The 22,789-nt window shown below is 41.6% G+C and overlaps 1 protein-coding gene across 1 annotated transcript; it reads right to left on the reverse strand.

Moving 5' to 3' along the window:
• Window positions 1–1,386: 1,386 nt before the first annotated feature.
• Window positions 1,387–5,522, reverse strand: CGA (glycoprotein hormones, alpha polypeptide). The gene is made up of 3 exons (XM_032185590.1): window positions 5,423–5,522; window positions 2,892–3,076; window positions 1,387–1,464 (listed from the first exon to the last, which is right to left on the reverse strand). The coding sequence occupies exons 1-3, from the start codon at window positions 5,520–5,522 to the stop codon at window positions 1,387–1,389; spliced, it is 363 nt and encodes a 120-aa protein (XP_032041481.1).
• Between the last annotated feature and the right edge of the window lie 17,267 nt (window positions 5,523–22,789).

A 22,789-nucleotide genomic window follows, 5' to 3' on the forward strand; every position in this document is an offset into this window, starting at 1 on the left:
TTCACCACAAAGCCCTGTGATTGTATTAGAAAACAGCAGTGAATTTACACTCTGGTAGACAGAAGGGTGGGTGTACTGTGGATTTAAACCATCATTAGATTCTGCCAGTCCTGGGCTGCTCCAGGGCCCCATCACAGCTCAGCCCCAGAGGTCTATCTAAAGCACTGCAGTCACTCAGGACTGCAGCAGACATCAGCCACGACCATGCCCCTTGACCGAGCAGCCACCCTCACAGCCTCACCCCAAGGCAGCCTCTCCTTTCTCCATCAGAAACTCTGCAATGGATCCTTACTGCTACCCTCACAGCACCTGCTGCAGTGAAATACCCCGCAAATACATCTGAGGCTTTTTGAGAAAGCATATTTAAATCCTTGCATCCAGCAATCACTGCAGGACTGATGTTCGCATCCCAGATATTTGGGCTAAGGGAGTGGAATTAATTTACTTCAGTTCCTATGGGCAGGCACCAGACTCACAAGCAGAGGCCCTGCTCCAACCCATTGCAACTGAACAAATGCTATCTCTAAAATCCCTGTCTACAATTTTAAGGTCGTGTGTTCTGAATACATACTCTGTGGTCCACTTCTGACCTAACACAGCCTCTTGCCTTCCTATTTGTATATCTCAGTCTGACACATTGCATTTGGGAATTACTAAAGCCCAATACCATGCTGCTCAGCCACACATTAAATAGCTAATACAGTTGCACTATGCCCCTCTTCCACCATTGCTAAACCAAACTGCACGGTTCTTTCTAACATATCACTCTGCACCTGTTTATCTATACAGGAGGAGAGTCCTTCAAAGAAAAATCAAAGATGGCAGAGAAAGACAGGGCAAGATACACAGATGAACTACTGTTAAGCTTTCTACCCACAAGGTAAAGAATAAAAAAACAGAAGAGATCCAGCAAAAACAAAATGTTGAGTCTTCCAAAAAAATCCAAACATCACTAAATGAATAAGGGGAAATTACTGTTTCTTTTTCCGCACACTATTCCATCCCTCTCTTCCTCCTTCCTTCCCTCTCCCCTCCCTCAAAAAAAAAATCTAGAAGTTAACTCCAGCATATTTTTTGTTTGTTTTAAGCTATTAAATCATCGTTTTTCCTCAAGAAACATTGGTAATTTAACTGACAGTTTATTTTAAAAATAAATTGAGCCTTTGGTTGTCATGCAAGTGCCATATTTTATCCCTAATAGAAATAGTTAAACTTACTTAAATGCATGAAGAAGCAAAGAGGAAATAAAACAGCCATCCATCTTATTCGAGGGCCTACTCAGTGTCTTGACCAGAAAACATAAGACTTTACACAGCAGTGCTATAAAAGCTGAAAAACAAATATTCCATTCACCGTTGTCCTTGATCATTAACAAAGGGACAGGCTTTAGGATTTATGGTAGTAGCAGGTACTGCAGTGACAGTCTGTGTGGTTCTCTATCTTCACATTGTCCTTAAGGGTAATCTTAAAAAAAAAGAAAACACACACATGTAAAAACATAATTAGGATTAGCTACACAGTTAAAACCACATTCTCAAGCAAAAGATTTCTGAAACCTTTTTCTTAACCCCAAGTAGTATGCAGGCTCTATGAAGCACATGAACTAGAATGGCCTCTGAACACCAGTGCTGAAGCTGCATCATCAGTGGCTTTTGGAGCCGTAATGAGATGGTTTTCAGTAGCGACATGCAGCCTGGTGTCCTTAATTTGGCACTTCTTCATGCACCTATTTTTCAAAAAATGTCAAGTAACCAATCTATGAAAAATCAGGAAGTGCCCTTAGAATACTTCCCATGGAGAATATAAAAACAGAGACCACAAAACACTGTGAGTTATTTTTAAGCTCAACCAAATTCTACTTGCTGTTTCAGGGCAGGTATAATGTTGGTGGCCTAGAAAAAGATCTGTGCTCTGCTCAGATGATGAGGCAGGATGGGTTCAGCTGTAAGGGTGTATAGGTAAGTCAGGTATTTAGCTCTCATTGCAGACAGAGGAGACCCAGGGCTTTATCCAGCTGCACACACCACAAGGTTGATTGACATTTGAGATGGGAGAGAGGATCCCACCAAGCCTCCAGCTGCCACTGCAGAAGGTCTTTTATGGGTCCTGTGTCTGCCAGCCATACACAGATGTTTTGGGTACCCCAGGGTATCTCAAATAGCACCGAATCTGTGAGTGGGTAACTGAACTGAGTGTCTAGTCAACACACTCATTGATCCTGAGTCAGATCACCACAATGATAGATACCTTAGCTTCTATCAGCTAGCTCACCATCGATTACATCAAATTTAAGTTTTCTTCACCTGGAGCTGAATCACTCCCAAAACAATCAACTATAGCAGAACCTTCCAGGACTGTTAGATGCTGAAAGTAGTTGCACATGTTTACAGTTCCCTCCTGGTTATACTATCAAAAGTAAACACAATCACAGACAGTTTGGGTCCCTCATTCCCATGTATGCAATTGATAGTATTGACCAGCCACCTTCCCAGAGGACTCCTGCCTATGCAGGAAAGAAGCAAGGAAAATGACTAATTAAAATAAAATCCACATTGTATGACATTTAAGGACAGGGTACACCTCCAGGAGAGTTAAAAATGAGGGGACAACAAATCCACCACCAGACCTTCACACATTATAAGTCACAGTAGTTTCACTGAAATCAATGGCACTGCACCAGTTTCCACATCCCAGCTGAATATCAGACTTGGTACTGGCCAACACTTTAGAAAAAAAAGCATGAACCCAAGCACAGATGATATAATGCTAAGGATGTTTCCTTCAAATAGCTGTTCAGTGTTCTCCAGCAAAAACGTATTTATTTATATTCACTACTTCAGCTAAAAATTGCAACCTAAAACAAGCTTAAATGGTCTCATCTACATCCTCACCTTGGTGAAAGCCTTTGCTACACAGCACGTGGCTTCTGATGTAATGTTCTTTGGAACGAGCATGGTCTTCTTGGACCTCATTGGAGTGGGATAGGCCCGGGAGAAACAGCACCCAGTGCACTGGTAAATGGGTGCTCCTGGTTTGGAAAAGAATCTGTTCTCCCCTAGCTTGCACTCTGGACAACCTGCCATAAAAATATACAGAAAAGACTTTTATTTGATGGCCAGCTGTATTTTCATTTTCAAAAAGAGAGGGAAAGTGCAAGCATTAAGAGGAATTACTGGCTGCATTCTGCGGTTTGATGTGTGCAAAACAGAAAGGCACAGAAACAAAAGCTCTCCCCTTCAGGGTCCTTCAACTCTGCAACATCCCCTATTTGTAAAACTAGAGTGTGGCTTTCCAGCTAAGGCACAAGCATTGCTTTTTTTCTATTCTTCCAATTTAATTTTGTTGACAAATCTTTTTTTTGGCATTTCTACTACACTAGTTCTCCCTAAAAAAACCTACTAGCTAAAGGTAGTTAGCTAGCAACAGCAAGATTAAGAACTAGTGCTTCTCAGACATCACTTGTCTTCAGACAAGGCTCTATTATCAAGAATTTTTAAAATGCCTACTGATCCCAAGACGTTTTTTTAGCTTGCATTTTTCTATATTCAGTTCAAGGCTAATTAAAGAAACCCAATTGGCAGGAGGCAAATGCTCGACACTATTACAAGATTAAATCATTTAAAGTGTGAAAATGCTTTTTTATCAGAGTGTTTGCTTGTTAAATTATGAGACTAAAGGTTGAACACAGAGACTTGGTGATGGAGAGGAATAATGACAGGCAGAGGAACTCCTCCTAACCTAGTCATTGAAAGTTGAGCACTCAGTTCTCAATACCAGCAAAGGAAAAGCCATAGTCTGATGGCCCTGGTGGGAAGTAGGTTCAGGTGCAACTGGAGGAGACCAAGATCTTGATACCTGCTACTACATGGAGGTGAGCTTAAAGCAAGGGTCTAAGCCCATCTACTGGAGGGACCCATACTGTGTCCACATGTATGAACACTACAAACCTCTGTCCTGGTCAGCCAGAGAGGACAATCAGGATCAAGTTGTGTTTATGTTTGTGTGAGGATTGTTTGTTTACGAGTGGGTGCTAGGAAAGGCACTTTCTCTCTATGTTACTCTATGGCACTGGCCTTGTTAGTGAGGAGTGTGCACGTGTCCCTGCTGGGAAGTGGTGCTCAGCATATTGTGTGAATTAGAGGCTAGACTGAAGCCTCCATAATGCTGGGAATCTCTATGATATACTATTGTACACCATAGCTTTGTCCCACTAAACCCATTTGGGTCTTTCAGAGCCAAATCCCCTTGTAACTACGGTCTGTACTGGGTGACTTCTGTGACGCAGAGGTTTCTGTGGTTGCACCACAGTGTTCCTAACCCTTGAATCCAGTGAGAGGTTCTAGAGGGATAAAGGTCATACTTCTAGGGTATTTATAAGCTTGAGATCAATTTCACAGAATCGCGGAATCATAGAATAGTTTGGGTTGGAAGGGACCTCAAAGCCCACCCCCCTGCCATGGGCAAGGACACCTCCCACCAGCCCAGGTTGCCCAAAGCCCCATCCAGCCTGGCCTTGAGCACCTCCAGGGATGGGGCATCCACAGCTTCTCTGGGCAACCTGTGCTAGGGCCTCACCTCCCTGTGAGTGAAGAATTTCTTCCATATAGCTAAGATAAATCTACCCTCTTTTAGTTTAAAGCCATTCCTCCTTGTTCTATCACTCCACTCCCTGACGAGTCCCTCCCCAGCTTTCCTGTAGGCCCCTTTAGGAACTGGCAGGCTGCTATAAGGTCTCCCCAGAGCCTTCTCTTCTCCAGGCTGAACAACCCCAACTCCCTCAGCCTCTCTTCACAGGCGAGGTGCTCCAGCCCCTTGATCACCTTCGTGGCCCTCCTCTGGATTCGTTTTAATAGGTGAATGTCCTTCTTGTGCTGGGGGCCCCAGAGCTGAACAGAGTGCTACATGCGTTAGCACAGAGCATACAAAGGAAGTGAAAAAAACAAAACAAAACAAACAAACAAACAAACCCTCAGACACCCCAAAATATCCCTAATATGCTTCTTTTACAGAATGCTACAGTCCCAACATCCCATATTCTGGGATCTACTGAGGAAATATATTCCTCTACTGAGGAAATACATGATGAGGAGCTATTGTTTTACTATTCCTGGTGTCACGTTGCCATTTTGATGTCAGAAGTACAACAAAATGAAACATTCCTATTTATTAATGTTTCAAGGATTAAGATCACACACATCAAGATGAGGACACTGTCATTTGGGAGACTTGTGACCTGGAGAAACCACGTTTAAAGAAGGAATAGGAAGGATACTTACAGCAAAATTATTTTGGTTAATTAAATTTTCGTACCTCAGCATCAATAAATGCAACAGAATGATGAGATTTATGACCATATCTATAAAACAAATTTAATTACTACTCTTCATAATTGTCCTATTTCTGAACACTGAGAGCAGCTTACCCTGCATGAGAAACTCTCCATCAGGGAAAGAATGAAGAAGATGCAGAAATACAGACAAAATGGTCAAAGTGACAGCTGCATACTTCCCGTAGCAATCCATGATCTTCCTGGAAATACAAGTAAACACATTTTAAAGGACTATTTCACGCTGGGTATGGAACCAGGATCTAAGCTACACACTAATACAGCATTCAGTGCAAGTCACAGAGACAATTTAGAAACAGGATCAGAAACTGAAAACGTGCTATACTGATGTGCATTTTATAGCCTCAGAAAATTGATTTCATCACCACCATCATAACAAGAATGTGCCTTTCCTTCTAGCCTTAACAATCTTTTCTGAATATTAACATAAACCATAGCACATCAACTTCAAGTATCATAACTGCCTAATATTTATGGTAGAGTGGAGAAAGACATCAAACGCTTATGGAGAAGACAACAGAATCTGCAGTATCTGCGCCATGGAAAGACTCATTTCAGGGAAATAATTTCACATTAGATCATAATTTCCTGAGCCAAGAGTCAGATTATTTGTACAAATACCGACCTCTTTAGTACCCAAGACCTCACGAACAGATTTACACAGTCCTGTCCCTTGGTGGAAAAAAGCTCCTCTGACCTCTACAGTGACAGAAAACTAGAAAGCCCAAGGGGACAGGGTGCCCAGGGGGAGCTCAGAAGGGCTTTGAATAGCTCCAGAGCCACCTCTGTGGTATGGTGGCCTTGTCAGGAGAGTCACAGGGAGTTCAGAGTCACCGTTATCTTAAGGACTGAGATTTCTGTCAGGCTTTGTCTTACTGACACACCAAATTGGGTTTTCAGTTCTGAACGACAGATCAAAAGTACAGAAAGCGGGTTTGGTATAAACACACCCTGCTTGGCTCAAACTTTTAAAAATCTTTTCAGTAGGTTAATTTTGTGCAATATCTCCTGCACAGCACATCTGTTCTTGTACAGCTAGCACACGAGATGAAGTGGCCATACATATCGTATCACATGTTCTCTGGGTCATTCAAACAGGCATGCAGTTGTGTGGCTGTATTTGATCCAGATCAAATCTGTGCCACAGAGTTATGCATCCCTCTGATATGAATAAATGGGGGACAATAACATTAAAGATGTAGTGCATATAAGCTATGGCCATATGAATATAATCTCAGTTTCTATGCTCAATTTTTAAAAATGAATTTTCTTGTCTTTCTATTATTATTATTATTCCCAGTAAGATTTCATGGAGGAGGACACAAAACCTCAGATCTCTCTGAGCAATTGGACTGGCAATTTCAGTGTCCAATCAGACTGTTTTTGCCCAGTCTCTCATTCAGAAAACAGAACTTCCCACTTAAAACTGACTTTTCTTCCAAACCACAGACCTGAGCCCTTCCTTCAGAAGTGAGCAGGCATTACTCACATCCCACGAGGAAGCAATTGGGTGCACAGAGAAAAAACACTGCAGAAAGGATGCTGCAGTACTCAGTTGCACAGCAGAGCATGGAGCCAGGCAGCACCCCTTTGTGCAACCAGCCTGCCGTGGGACAGCTTTCTCCTGGAGGATTTAGTTATAAGGTCTTTCGATTGCTGAGACAGAGTGCCTCACAACAGATCATTCCCTTGCAGATTATCCCCTGAGGGTCTCTGTGCTCATCACTCTTTTCATCCACCCTAAAGAAAGGGTGTTTTGCTGTGACCATGCAGCAGTGCATGCACTTGCTCCAACCTGGCTTCAGCAATGTGCCCCAGGCAGTGATCCCAAGCAGCCCACAGCACCACAGAGCCCACAGCTCCCAACCACCAACCTGTTCACCTGCCTCCTCAGAAACCTTATCTGATCGTGCAGGTCTATTCGCTCCTGCAGTCACAGGCCCAGCCCGTGCTGGAAGCCAACTGAGTGCTGGTTTGGGCTGTGTCTGAATGGCAGGCTCCACAGCACCCCGAAAATGAAAAGGACAATCATGCCAGCAACACAGACATTAATTTTGAGATTTGGTGTAGAGGTTATTTAAGCACACCAAACTATTGGAGAAGGCACTGACATCCCTACGAAATAAAGAGAGTAGAAAGTCAGGAAGGGAAAGTGTGATTCAGATAATGCCAGCTCATGTCTGGAGAGAGATGCAAACCTGAGGGGGTCCAAGGAGCGAAGCTCCTTGCCTGATATGATCACCTAACTGAGTAAACCTGGAGCACTGGAGTGTGTGCAAAGAGCATATGGATTAACAGGGGGATGCCCCATCACCCCACAAATCCCCAGAGATATGTGGGGATGTGAGGCTGCTAGGCACAGGTCAGCATGTCTTGGTTCTCTGAGCAAACAGGCTGCAAGATAGTCATCAAAGGAAGCAGTCAGCCTGCAGTGGAGCACCGGTCATAAAATGTAGCTTTGAAGTCAGGACAATGAAGGAAACAAAATCAAGGAGAGCGTCATGCTTCCAGCAGTCAGAGAGAGCTCACGCCCAGGCAGATGAGGCTGAGGCCAAAGGCAGGAGGAGGAGAACACAGCCTTTGCCTGACCAGGCATAACAAAATCATAGGAAATGAAGTTTCCATGGGAAACTGGGGATGCATGTTTAAACAATCAAAAATAAAAAGCCTGCATAACACAACATTGCATCCCAAGGGACAGCCATGGCAGGCTAGGGTAGTGCCCACCAAATCTGTGAGGTGAGAATCTCTGCTTCAGCTTTTATTTTCAGGCTCAGCTTTTATTTTAACATATCCAGCACTTGTCCTGATTTTTGTTCAGGTTTTCTGATGAGACAAGCTTTCTGCTCCCCTTCCTCCTTTCAGATCTTTAAGGCAGACCCAAACCAGCTTGACCTGACTGTGTCCACCCAATGAATTTGAGGTGGCCATGCTGAGAATGACAGTCAAGGGTGGGTGATAGGATAGCCTCACAGGAGCTTTCAGCAGGGCTCTCAGGTTCCTGAAAGGCAGCTGCCAGCTCTCTGCGCTTTCCTCCCTGGACAAAAGTCACCTTTGCCCACACCATAAAGGTGGCGTTCTTCATCCTCATTTTGCTAAGAATGCAGAGCATTATGATTTGGTACATTATCAGGGTTTGAGGCCATCCCAGAGGGAAGTTGTTTAAATTACATTAACCAAAAAGGGAATTGAAATTGCAGTTTTGCACTTCCTCTATTGAGTTTGACTGTCAGGCTCACACTAAAACCAACAAAGATACATGTCAATAAAACCCAGACATGATCTTCTCTGCTCTTCCGACGTGACAGCAATTTTGCCTGATGGACTTATTCTGCTCTGTGGAACACATCTGCTCTTCAACCCCTTTGCTCTCCTGACTGTGCCCATGCTGCTAACCCAGTTAACAGCCACACCACTTCACCATCAAATCAAAGCAAGCTTTTACTTTGCCCTATTAATTGTCTTAAGCCATTGGAATGCTATAGAAGGCGTGAATTCTAGCAGCTCTTTGGAAAGACGGTAATTTCAAATGTTCCCCAGCAGTCAGTCTCACCTCACTATTTACAATAACTTGTATTTTTCTGTAAAAAAAAAAAAAAAAAAAAAAAAGTTATCAAATTACCATTTATCACAACAAGGACAGCTGATCATCAGTGACTGCAAACAGGTCTTCTTGTCACGTGCACTTGGGACTTTGTGGATGCCTTTACAGTCATGTCATGCTCCCTGGTACCAGAATTCCTACTAAAATTCTGTGGTCTGCATCCTTGCAGAGACATGCCAGAGAGCTATGTTAGATGGGTCTGCTTTGTACTGACTGTATGAAATAATCTCAGGTCTTCAGCATAAACTTGAGATGCCCCTCTATATTTTTTTTTGTATATTCTGACTGTGGTGATGTTGTGCCCAGCAAGACCGAAACACTCTGCACACTGTGCTCATTTCTTCCCAAAGCACTCAGCAGTGACATATTGTGCCACAGCAATGACGAAGTGCCAGGACCTCGCTTCTGGCTGCGACTTGTATGCAGCAACCTGTTAGGAAACCACTGAAGAATAAGAAATCTTGACTAACATTTTATCCCCTTTATGTTTAGTCATGACTCGAAATTCAAAGACTCTAAAAGATGTGTTATTACCAGAAACTGCATAACATTTGACATCTGACAGCAGTACTGTTGACCAGGGGAAAAACAGGTTATTAATCAAGCATCACCAGATGCAATCAGAAATCACAAAATATCACCATTTAGCTGTCATGCAATCCTACAACCTTGTTTTCTATTACTTACAAAATTAGTTTAACCCCAAGTACTGATGTCTTAGCTCCAATACAACCTTTTCAGTTAGTTTTCAGAGCAAGAACTTTGACAGAATGGAAGGAGAAAAAAAGTTTTGTAGAGAGAGGGAAGAGGATGTCAAAAGCATGTAATTGTTCCCCTTTAGCAGAAAAATAAAAATATATTACCTCCCTTGTTCACCAAGAATGAATCAGCTGAGAAACTGCAGGATGGTGTTCGATGTAAGCTGTCCTTGATGTGTGGATGTACCTTCCTGAAACTGATGCACGAAAAAGCTGCATCTTTCTTTTATACCAGTGAAGTTAGATCATATTCCTCGCCCACATCTAAGCCATAGGATCAACTGTACATTTTGTCTAATGACTGAACATCACTTTATGTAATTACCAGCCCACCATGCTGATCTTATCTTCCACTTGACTTTCATAGAGACCATTATTTCCTTATATAATGAAAGAAAGGGCAGCTTGCAAGCACAAACTCAATGCCACGTAAGTTTCCTGGGGAACTCAGATATCCAGCATCTAGTTATTTGCTGCAGTGAACAGAATCTCATTTTAAAACAAGGTAGAGCTACTAAGGTTTCCCAATGCTTCTTAAACCAAAGGGGAAAAAATCTATAGCAATGGCATTGTTTTAGCAGAGAATAACAAAGAACAGCAGAGATCCATACAAACATTTAAGAGTATAATCTCTGTTTGAATTTAATGCCCAGAGACCAAATTCATGGATAGATACAGAACGATTACTTCTTTTAAAGGTCAGATGTCAGGCAAGATCTCATCTTGTTTTCAGAGTCAAGCTAGAGCAAAGGAGGCACTTTTGAAGATGGCATCCGGATGCAGATTTTTAAGGCTTAGGGACTCGCAAGTCCCCACTCCCAAGTGACAGAGCCTGTGTTGATGCTGGCTAAACAAGACAGGTCCCACTCTGCCTGCTGGCACCGAGACCAAGTAGAATGGCAGGGCCTGCATCCACTGAGCTCTTTTCTTCCCCATCCCAAAGCAGAGGTGTATGTCCAAGAAGCTCCTGGGAACATGCCTTGGCAATGCAGATAGCCCTGGGTCCCGCGGCTAGTCACGGAGCCTTGAGGAAGATTCACTTCAGATGTCTAAAAGTTACCTGCCTAAATCTGAGTTGCTCACTCTAGGCTGCCGCTGTAGTCAACAAAGAGACATAGGCCTAAACCCAAAACAATTGTCCCCAGCCTACATTTGGCTTGAAATTCACTTCTGTTTCAAAACTGAAGATGGATTTTTATTCTGTTTTTCATCCAGAAGTGTGAGCTGGTCTAATAAAAGATGGTCTCTCTCCCTACAACCTTGCTTCATTTAATAATAATAATAATTAAAAAAAAAAAAAAAAAAAAGCATAAGGCTGAAATCCGAAAGCTGCTGGTAAACACAGTTTACTAAGAAATATTTCCTTGGAAGACAGAAGCTTAATATTTGATGAAAATTGCTGAAGGTTACAGAGTACCTCTGACTTGGCTCTAACCTGCCAATTTCATACTCCAACTCATCTTGTAGTCCTATGGGAAGCCCAACTTAACTTGTGATGGTCAGAAAAAAAGCATAAAACTATCCCCATCATCAGGAAAATAAATACGTGTTGTATATATTTGGTACTTATTTACCTATGTATTGCAGTATACCATCAAAATAGGAAAAAATAAATGTGGTACAAAATAGTGCTTTCATTAGAATGATTCGGGAACACTGATGACATTACCCTCAAAGCATGAAGAAAAATAAAAGTGCCCACAACCTGCTACTCCTTTCTTATCAGAATGTATTAGAAATAAATCTTGTGGAGTCAATGGAATTACAATGGTATAAAAGATAGTTTAAAAAAAGCTCCTATTTTTATTAAGAGGATTTCTGACTTTAGCCGCTCCAAATCTCCAACTAAAAATACTTGGTCAGATCTGTCTTAATGTGCCACTGAATGAGAAATGAGAGAACGTCGCTCACTACTTTAAATGTATGAAGAAAATAAACTGCAGTTTATTAAAGAGGGTATTCTTAAATCACTTAGCAATATCATCACAGTTTTTATTTCATTGATATTACCATCTGATGGCTTACAGAAGTAAATGGATGAAAAGACAGCTAAGTCTATCTGCCAAACTGACCGTCAAATGTGCTTTGCCAAGATCAGTATTTTGTTTTCTATTTTTAGGAGCAAAAAAAGTAATTCTGAGGTGGAAAAAGGCAGCAAACTGCTTAAATTTCCAAGCTTCTTCGAGGCTGCTATACTCCTAAATTAGACTAGGACTCTATTAAAGAGCATAAGTTACACTAAATTTAGCACTCGTTAAGACTGAAATCAGTGTGAGCTCAGCACTTAAGTGTTACTCAGTTTCACAACTTCAGGCTCTTTTTAGGAGCTGGATCCCTACAGCTGCTTCTCAGGCTTTCTCTGGAAAGGAGGGTTCACGTCTCCTCCCTGTCTCTGCCAGATGCTGTCTCAGGGTATCTGTCCTACTTCCCTACTTAGCGATATCTGCTTATCAAGAGGCTGTTTCCTGATGCTGCCTTTTCCCCACTAGGGGAAAGCTTTTCTTCTTTGCTACTCTGTGGAGTTGCAGGGTATCCTCCTGCTCCATCAGTAAAACAATGGGGAAGGGCTCCAGTACAAAAGAAAGGGCTTCAGTACAAAAATTCTTCCACTCAGCAATGACAGTCCACACTATGGATAAATAGTCCCTACTCCCCAAAAAAAACTGTGATCAAAGATATGCACTGTAAAACAGAATTGATTTAGTAAGGGCAATACAAGGTTTGCTGTGCCTTACCCACAGCAGAAAGGATAAGGAAAGGAAAGGTCTCTCTTCCAAGAGACCCTGGAGGACAGAAGCTGAAGAAGCCCCAAGGCTTCTTCACACAGATATATGGCATTCTAACACAAAGACCTCCTGCCCGCTGAAATATATCATATAGCATTATGCAGAGAGTCAAAGTCAAGTTTTCTGCCATTTTACGGATGTCTTCAACAGATTATCTAAAATTACCTCTCAAAGCAATGTTTTTTGGCCTCTTCCTCCTTCCTTTAAAATCAATAAGAGTTCTGCCATTTTTTCAAATGAAACTGGATCTGGACTTTTAAGATTAGCTATTAGTGTTCTCAAGCTTCAGCCAAACATTGATTATTCTGAGATAATAAGGCTTTTAGTATTTATTCCACATAAATTATTGACTTCAGAGACTCCTCAATTCTAAAACCATAGCGTAAAGAGACTTCACTAATATGCATTTTTTTGCTTTTTAAAGGAATTAATATTACAGGTGATGGATTTCACCAAAGCTACCTAAGAATTCTGTCTCTGAAGAAAAATTGTAAGACTATAAGGAATACCTACATTTTTTTCTCCTTTCTTCTGTAACTTGTCAAGGTCAAAATGTTTATTCATGGCACCTTATTAGACAACCCATGGTACTAATAGGATGATGGCTTCTGTTCAGCTGTTTTCTCATGCTTCTTTTTGAAATAGGTTTATTTGAAATCCAACTCCTCTGAGCAAAATTAAAATGGATAATATTACAACTGTCACAGTATTGTGGAACAGCAAATAAAATGTCATTAACATGCAGGTTTGACTTCAAGGCCTTTAAAGATTGTATTTCAATATTCTTTTTCTCTGCTTTTAATTAATAGAAGTAACTACGCCTCATATAGTGACTAAACCAACTTACAAGGTCAGAAAGGACTATAGCTTTTACGTATAACATTGCTCAGTTGAAGATTTGACTAGATTTGTTAGACTTCTGAAACATTAAGTGCTCACTATTATTCAGAGGGAAAACACTAAATTTGACAGACTACTGATCTGATTGTGTCAGTGACTATGCTCCTGCAAAGCAAGGGTAGTCCATGAGAGACAGATAATGCGGTTTTATTTTAAACACACTTCAGTACTTAGCTTTTCTTAATGAAAACAGAAACAAAACCCTAGACATATGAATGAATCATTGCATGTCGGGTTCAGATCAGATACGTAGCCGTGTAAAAGGGAAATGTACACTTCCAGTCCGATGAAAAGAAGCCTGATCAATAATGCAGGATGTCTCATTTATACAACTAACAATTTCAGCGACTCACACCATCTAATACAAAAAATAATTGTTCATACAATTATCTAGTAGCTCTCTGTAGCCCCAAATCTGAACACTCTCAAATGCTTGCTGCATCACTTCTTCTACTAGGAGAAATTTCTATTACAAATTGCTTTCCCGTTTCATAGAGCTGTATTTCTTGCTTTTTACAGATGAAAGCAAAAAAATGCTTAAGTCCACCAAATTCCAATCAAATTGTGGCAAGCAAGAAGTAGCCTAGAGCACTGATAATAATATTTAAAAAAATGCACTGACATAGAAAACGTAACTTGAAAATAGACTGAAGAAAACAGCTTCTTTCTATCACATTACCAAGAGACTTGTTACCAGGTTGCCGTTAGCCTCTCTGCTGTCACTGCACAGAGAAACCTGACTGTCAGGTCATCCAGCTGAATAACAAACTCGCCTTGCTTAGATCCCTATTCCAGCAGCACTTAAGAAACCCACACCGAGATCTAGCAGTCATGGGCCTGCCCAGCACTGCCTGAGATGGCAGCAGGCTTGTCCCAGCGATCCAGCCAATCTCATGATGCTCCTGTGCACAAAAGTCAGGAAAAGATGCCCCCCCCGGAGAATTCATTGTCTCATTTAATGTTTGGAGGAATAAAGCCATTTCCTCCAACTCCTGTTCCACTCAGGTGCAGGTGACACCTGGGTATTGGCTGAAGACAACAGATCTGAAATATTCTGAAGTCCTTTTGGCTTCACCAAAATTTCCAGATGAGATTTTAGGTCTACGTAGTGCAGAAAGTCGGTTTCTATACCCACAGTGGTCTCTTCAACACATCTAAGCAATCCCTTTCTGCAGCCACCAACCCCTCCTGAGGAGCTCTGCATTGCATATGCTTCATGTTTGTGCCAGACTTTCAGAGCAACAAATGAAAGGAATTATACAAGGCATTTGGTTATCAGTGTTAGTGATTTAGTGCATGGAAAATGGTCTAGTGCATTATAATTAAAGCCATACTGGAAAGCAAAGCAGGCCAATATTGCCTGTCTCCGTACAGCTACCTTTCAGAAATGAAAAGGGTTTACATTTTTATAATAACACTGCAGTAGAGACCTTAAGGTGCATTAATGCTGGATACTTGGCTATATCTTCAGAAAGCTGCTTTGGAAGTTGATTTTCCATGTTGTTGAAATTTAACTGCTATCAAGAGGCAGAACAGCAGCCATTCTCTGCCCGCAACATTATGTGGCTGTCATCAGAGGGACAGCAATGAACCATAGCAATGTCTCATATGTAAACTAAGTTCCTATCTAAATAGACCAGACAGGTCTAAGCCGTACATCCTGGGGGAGAGACAGGCCATGGAAGGAGATCCAAAACCCAGCAAAAAATGTAAAAGATACTATTTTGTGGTCCATCCTATTTCTTAAGCTAAGCTTAGATTATAAATGAAAGAAATTAAATAGGACTAAATAAAATCTCCTATTTGAAATGGTCTAGATGGTGCTTACATCCCCCTTCCAGATACAAAAACACGCACAAAAAACAAAACAAAACAAAACAAAAAAAATAACAGTGCAAAATGTTTCAGGAGACCACTCGCTGCTTCAGCGCTCGAGTATTATTTCATTCATGTAAACTTCTACATGTGCTTCAGTAAGAAATTTGGTGGTTAGGAAAGTCCAAAACAGACTCTGACTTGAAAAAGCCATTTTACTGGGCTAGGACAGAGCCACGACAAAATTATACGAATGCCCAGCCAGATTCAACTTTTTAGCTGTTCATCTTTCTTCCCAAAAGGGCTGTTATCATGTATTTCATCACCTGCATGTTCAATACGTGCTGTCTGTCAAGAAGTACAGGTCATTTATATTTGACGCTTGCAGAAGTGTGCAGAAGGAGAAAGGATAACGCCGTCAGATTCAATTCCTCCAACTTCAGACATCTGTGGTGTCATTCATCTGACGGTGAATGTCCAAGCTGGTTGCTCTGACTACCTCCACAGTCAATGCAAAGAAACAGGCATTTTCAGACTGCACATTATCTACCTTATCTTAGCACCCTTTTAGCATGAAATGAGTGATGCCTTACAACTAGCCACAGGGTCAAGAAAACTGGCTCAGTCATACCCACTTTTTAGCTGTCCGCACTTGACCAGATGAATCCATCCCAAGGATTCTTTCATTTTATCGCTAATGTACAAGGAATAGAGATAATCATGCTTTTATCACACTTAGACAATTTGGGGTCCATGCTGTTTCCCAAGTTCTCTGAAACTTCCTACAGCCCAGCCAGGAGGCTAGGAAGGGGAGGAAGTTGAGAATTGATCTTTATCTATTAATTGCTTCCTATGTTCTTCCCCTTTGCCTGTGTTCATTTTTCATCTCTTGTCTTACTTGGCATTTGGTCTGAAAATTCTCTGAAGCAAAGGCTATCTTCTCATTCAAACTATCTTTCTCCGTATCTACAGCTCCTAGAACATTTAACTATCAAATACCAACAGTCAGCCTTTCTGGATACCAAGAAGGGAATGCACCGCATGCTTTTAAAGGATGGTGCTGCAAGGACAGCTTCTGTGATGACAGTAGGCAGACTTTCAGGAGCATAACAGCCTTCCCAGAGCTATTGCTATGTAGGGTTGACTTCCCAGAGACCCAGCAGGCATACAGAAGCCCACAGACTAATACAAAATGCAGTTAACGGTACTTGTTTTGATGTCACAGAAATACATATTGAGCTCCTTCAGCTTTTAGAGCATTTGGGACAGGCAGTTAAACGCAGTGACTGGAGAAAACCAAGTCTCCTAAGTGCCACAAAAGCCTCTGCAAACAAAGCCTCAGTTCCAGATTCGGGGTGTTGATTTCTTTCTCAGGAGCGTGCTGCACACTATTCCAAGCATGTAGCCAGAGCTTTTGGCTAGCAATAAAAACATCTTAGTATTTTAACCACCATTCATTAGCCGACTGCTTTTTTTCCTGGGATGCCCTTTAGAGTTCTTTCTCCATACTTTTTAAACATTTAAAATGCCGTATCTAAATGTTAGATAGGAAATTCAGAGAGAGCATAAGTTTGTCACTCCCACTAGCTATAAACAAGCACTACCACGTAAAGTACCAGTAAGTAACAAATGTTAATATTTGATATGCCTTAGCGAGCTAAAAGTAAATATATATATATATTTTTTTTTTTTTACTTTAAACAGTACTTTACTGCAACACTGAAGCAGGCAGAGCACACTGGCCATTTAAACCAGATTTGCTGCTCTTTGATATGGTGCAGAACACGGCAATACAACTGATTCATTACAGCAAATAAGGTCACAAGTTTGCCATTGATTTATTGGTTTAAAGGGTTGCATGTGTGAAATCAGCTCACTCTGACAGGGAAAAGTAAAGGTTGGTGCCCACGTCTTTGTTTTAACAGTTTCCTAACTGCTGTAGCTCTTCCTGCTTTAATGAGTGGGAGAACAGAGGAAGCGGTGTCCTTGGGAACTTCTCAGCCCTCATACCCATAACAGAGAGCTTTAAAAAGCACCAGTGGCTGTCCTGAGGAAACTGTGAATTAGGGCTCACATGCATAGATACGATCAGTACTCCTCAGAGCACAGCTTACAGAATTGCTCTGCGCAGCCTGGCTGGACAGGGAATGTAGCAAACAATGGGTCCAATTTCCTGGGCTGTACCAATGGCCCTGCAAAGGAGTCCTCTGAGCCTGCCTTTAATTTACATCAGAGTTACTTACCCTGCCGTCTGTGAACCACTGCTGGGCCACAAGGCATCTGGATGGTGGTCTAGAAAATGTCTGCAAGAAGTTTTAATGCTGTGTGTATGCTTCCCAGCACTCAACCAAATCCTACGTACAAAGTTGCAATCAGCACCATCTACAAATGAGGAATGAGCAAGCACTAACCACTGAGAAAGTGATTCATCAGTCTAGCAAATTAAAGCCTAACAAAATCAAATTGAATGCAGATGAAAGAGTAGGGCTCAGAAGTTTAAAAAAAAAAAAAATGAACAGATACTTTCATGTTTACCATATTTGAGATATATCCTTGAGGGTATGGCTACACATTCTGCAAAACTGACTTGAATAAGGCTGGGATTTGCCTGATCAAATGAGGGCAACTGCAATGCCATAGAGACACCCGAGCTAGCTCTCTAGATTCCCTCAGAATCAGATGAGAAAAAAAAGGCATTTTTAAACCTCTTTTTGACAGCTCTGTCATGACAAGATGAATTGACCACTCTCCTTGGTTTTAAGGGGAAGCTAGACAACTAGCTCAGATGTAGGTATCTACAGCTGCACTGCACATTCTTACATCTGGCCAGACAGAGCTCACAGCAAGCCCCAGGAGCCCCCAAGCTCATTTTTTAACATCCTGCCTGAATCTTCTTTGCCTATTCCCTATTTCAACCACAACAACTTTTCTCAGTAAACATACTGAGATTCTGAAAGCAGATATAAAAAGGCCAAGGCACATCAGCCCAGGATCTAGACACATCCGGCCAGCACTGAACTGCATCAGCACGTCCACTAGAGTGGTGTGCCCATACAAACATGCCAGCTTGGTCCCAAAAGAAGCAGGCACAGCAGCATGATGCCCACCTGGAATTACTAAGCTCAGCTGTGACGCAAGGCTTATCGTCAGAGGCACAGAGATGTCCTGGTGCATCTATATCATGTCTATACGTGGAGCCAGCGCCGCATGGGTGCCTCTGCACGTGCTTCCCCATCTGGCATGGAGCTCGTCACATCCATCTGCTCAAGGCCTGAAGCACAGATGCAGTGTTTGAGGGTAGGCAGATGCACACCCTAATTTAACACCTCTGCACACAACTGGCTTGCACTCACCTGGGACTGTGCTCACCTCTGCTCTCTTTCCCCACTGACACACTCTTTCCTTTCATCTGGGCAAGCAGAGAAATAGTTTCCAACAAGAAGACATTCAAACATGACCTAGGGCATGGGATCACACCAGGTCCCTAGTTTAGCAGCCTGTGATTGTTTGCAGAGCAGTTACTGGTGTGAAGTCTCATTAACTTCACTAATGTAGTAAGTCCCAGGGATTTCAGCAGCACTTAATCACGTACTTACAAGCCGGCTGAGCAGGGGTGTACATAAGCACACATGCTTTGCTGATTACCACAATTTTTTTGACACTAACCACACACACTCGAGAATCAGGCCAATCGCATCAGAATCATTGAGTATAAGCTTAGACAGCCCAGCCTTGATCCCGTGATGCTGGAAAGACGAAAGAAAAAAAAATGTTATCAGTGCTTAAGTTAGCAGGCTATGACAAAATTCCCAGTAAGTGTTCAGAGAACTCTCTGCAGTAATCTTTGCACTGTTAATGATCATTTTCAAGAAATAAGAGTAAGCAAGAAAGGATCGAACCCTAGAAAAGTAGAAATCCAATACTTACTTTTAAAAGAGAGGATGGAGGACTCAGAGCATTTTACACCTGTCAATCTGACTTTTACTCCTTGAAACAAAACAAAGTATTACAAAATTTGTAAATACCTGGAAGATGATGATAATCATTTAAAAAAAAAAATAGTTGAAATGGGTTTGTCAAGAAAAAAATTATATCAGTTGAAGCTAAGCTCTTTCTCTGACAGGATAATTGCCCTAGCAAATAAGTGGGAAGTAGCAGATATGATGCATCTTGACAATGACGAGCTTTTGACGCTGTTCCGCACAGCATCTTCCTCAGTCTGCTGAGAGGCAGCATGTTCACAGGCAATCAGTAGGTGCAACATATGAAAAAATCTTCTCCGAGTGCAGTAACGGGTGGTTTGCTGTCAATCTGGGAAGGTTTCTCCAGAGGACAGCCCCAGGTGTTTGTCCTGGGGCCAGCTTTATTCACCACTTCCATGTACACCTTGGATGACGGACCATGGGTGTGCTTCCATGGTTTGGTGATGACATCAGGTTGGGAAAAAGTGCAAAGTGCTTTGAAGGATGGAAAGAGCACTGAAAACAAGCCCCAGAAATTCAAGAAGCAGCTTAAAACCGACCAGACTAGATATAAGCCAGGCAATTACAAAGTGGTCCACTCTGCAAAAAGAAATCTAACGAGGAACAAAAATTAAATATAGAATAGGAAATGGCTGCGTAGGCAGAAAACAACGTGGGAGATCAGAAACTAAAGCATCGACAATGTAATGTGTGACACAAAAAGTAATCACTCCACTTTACTCAGCTCTGGCGAAGTCCCAGCAGGAGCAGTACTTTGTCCAGAACTGGTCACTGCACCCCAGGGAGGGTAACGACAACCCACAGGGGGACAACCCACTTCCAAGGAGGGCGTACAACTGCAAGGAAAGCTTAGGAAATACTAACTGCGAGGACAGCCGAAGGAATTTAGGAATAAAGCAGGAAACTTGGAAATGATGAGATCAAGGTGGAGCACTGTAGAAGCACTTCAAAGTGTAGATAGCAGCCATAAAAGATTTGGCGGCCATTGTTCCATGGGGACAACTAAAGGCAGGACAAAGATCAGATCAATTTGCAGCCGAGGTTTAAGTTGGGTATTCAACACATTCAAGCAGAATTGCTAAGCACTAAACCAGGCTACTTCAGAGAATGTGAAATCCTCCTTCCCGAAGTCCTGATCCTAAATCTTCCAAAAGAGCACGCAGCAACCTCGTATGTATGACTACTAAAAATACTAAAGGTGTATTTGTGTACATCACAGGTCATCACTGAGTCTGAAAGATAATTGTTTGGCCTCTCTAGGTAAAAGTTACTCAACTCCCAGTAAGCTCGTGTCTCAATCATTCAATCTTTCTGTGAGCTTGAGCGGCAACGGGATCAGCCCTACATTTTTCCTCCTGCAACTGTGCCTAAGTAATGGCATGCGTGTCTCAGATCTTTTAATGTAACATAATTTAATGCAGTTTTTGTATTTGAATAGCATGCATAAATCACTGCAAAAGAACTGCTATCTCCCCGTAAGAAGAGAGCTACTAAACTGTGTGTCCTAGACAAAGGAAATATTTTTCAAGTGGTTTGCCTCAGGGGGGATTTAAAGGAGGAAGTTAATGCATTCCAGCAAGAATCTCCATCACTATAATACCAATGGATTAATTGTAAGTAAAGCTAAGGCTGTGAGAGGAAAATTTGCAGCATAAGGAATGTTGATGAAAAGTGTGGGATGGCTGTTGAAGATAAATACATAGTTTGAAATGAATTTTATTTAAAAATGGCTATATTCTTTCAGCATTTTGTTATTCCCATGACTACCTCTCAGCTCTAAGAATGACTTTTTCATTTGATTCCAATAAATCATTTCTGAATCAAGAATTCATTACATTTCCATCTTTTCATTTTCACTGCAGTGGTTTCTTTCTCTGTGCAATGGTTTTATCATCTGATTGCAATCAATATTTCTGTAACAGGCAGTACATGTACTTCATCATCAGTAAGAGAATGGTAAGGGATTACAGGGCATTTATACTACCCTTGTTTAAAATCCATCCCTCTGCCTCCTCTTCCTGCCCTTTGCAGGCGTACCTCTTTTTTCCTTCTGTTGACATTTGGATCTGTACTACACCACAGACTTTCACTTATTAATTTGCTGGAAAAAAAAAAAAATCAAAGAAATAGTCTTCCTTAAAATACAAACGTTGCTGTAAAATGCTCTTTCGAGAAGCGTTTTTATGCTTTATGACAGCAAAGAGCTGTGTAGTGTACCACTAGGTACTAAGCTGACTAAAAAAGAGCTAAATTGCAAAGTCAGGAATACAAAAAGCAGACCAAAATAAAGAAATAAACCTTCTTGTAATTGACCTCACACCTGTCACACCTTTTAATTGACCTCACACCTGCCAGCAAAGGCTTCCTTTACCTTCAGCAGGATATTGGCAGTCATTATTTCAAACTCCCCATTCACTCCTCCTCCCCGAAGTTGTTCACAAGAGCTGCCGCATCCTGATGCTCAGCGAAGCTTTTGTTCCTGTGCTCATGAAAAAAGATCCACTTCTTACAGACAACGATTAGAAAGAAAAAAGAAAAAAGAAAAGAAAAAATAAAAAAGAAAAAAAAAAAAAGTAAAAGAAAAAAAAAAAAAGAAGAAGAAGAAGAAGAAAAAAAGGCGTTTCTGTGGAGCCTGCTTAATTTAAATGTTTATTTTGCAAAATAGCAAAGGGAACGAAGGAGCATGCAATGATGGGAAAACACACCAGTCTCCAGGACACCGTTTCTTTCTTTCAGTAATTTCTTCAAGTACAGCTAGAACTCTGTTAGATTCATTAGATCAGCAAGCACCTATTGAGCATGCAGGCAGTGTGCATCAGTTAGTGAGCAATGATAAACAGAAAAGACAATGGAAAGCTAGAAAGGCACCTTTAATTCCAGGTAACAGTACTGCGGTTTCTATTACATTACTTAAAATGAGAACATAACCACTCCCCTTCTTCTCACACAGCTCCGAAACTGTTTTGAGAGGTTCTCTTTTGAGAAAACAGCTCCGTCCAGCTGTGCTTTTTGCATGCGCTGTCCTCTCTCATCAATAATTTGCTCCCTCTGGAAAGTTGGACTCTCCAGGCAATCTGAAAGGTTTTGCAACATCCTCTTTCTCCTTTCTCAGCTCACGCTGGAGACAACCTACAGACCAGACTCTGCACACTTATTTTCTTCCTCCTGAGGGACTTTTAGGCTGCTTTGATCACTGAGAAATACACAAACCTACACAGGTGATTTTGAATACAGGTGAAAACAGCCCCAGCCGGCAGCAGTAAGGAAGATGTGAATACAAGGGATGAATTTTGTTCCCCTTTTGGAATTTATTTGCAATCGATTCTCATCATCAGATCCTTTACATTGCTGCCTTGCGCAGATCTGCCTTTTGACTCTTTCACAAAGTTTCCTTTATAACACTGTGGAGGATCACATTAAGCTCCTTGGAAACAGCAGTATGTATTGTCTAACATGATAGTTATGTCTGTTCCAACGCATTCAGAACTTAACGGCAAGTTTTCTTCACCCAGTACCATCCTTTGCTTGAAAAGCCTTTTGTCCTAATGGCTTAGTATTCCCAGACGAAAATCATACTTTTCACCTTTTATTTCAGT

This window comes from Aythya fuligula, chromosome 3 (genome assembly GCF_009819795.1).
Source record: "Aythya fuligula isolate bAytFul2 chromosome 3, bAytFul2.pri, whole genome shotgun sequence".
Taxonomy (NCBI): Eukaryota; Metazoa; Chordata; class Aves; order Anseriformes; family Anatidae; genus Aythya; species Aythya fuligula.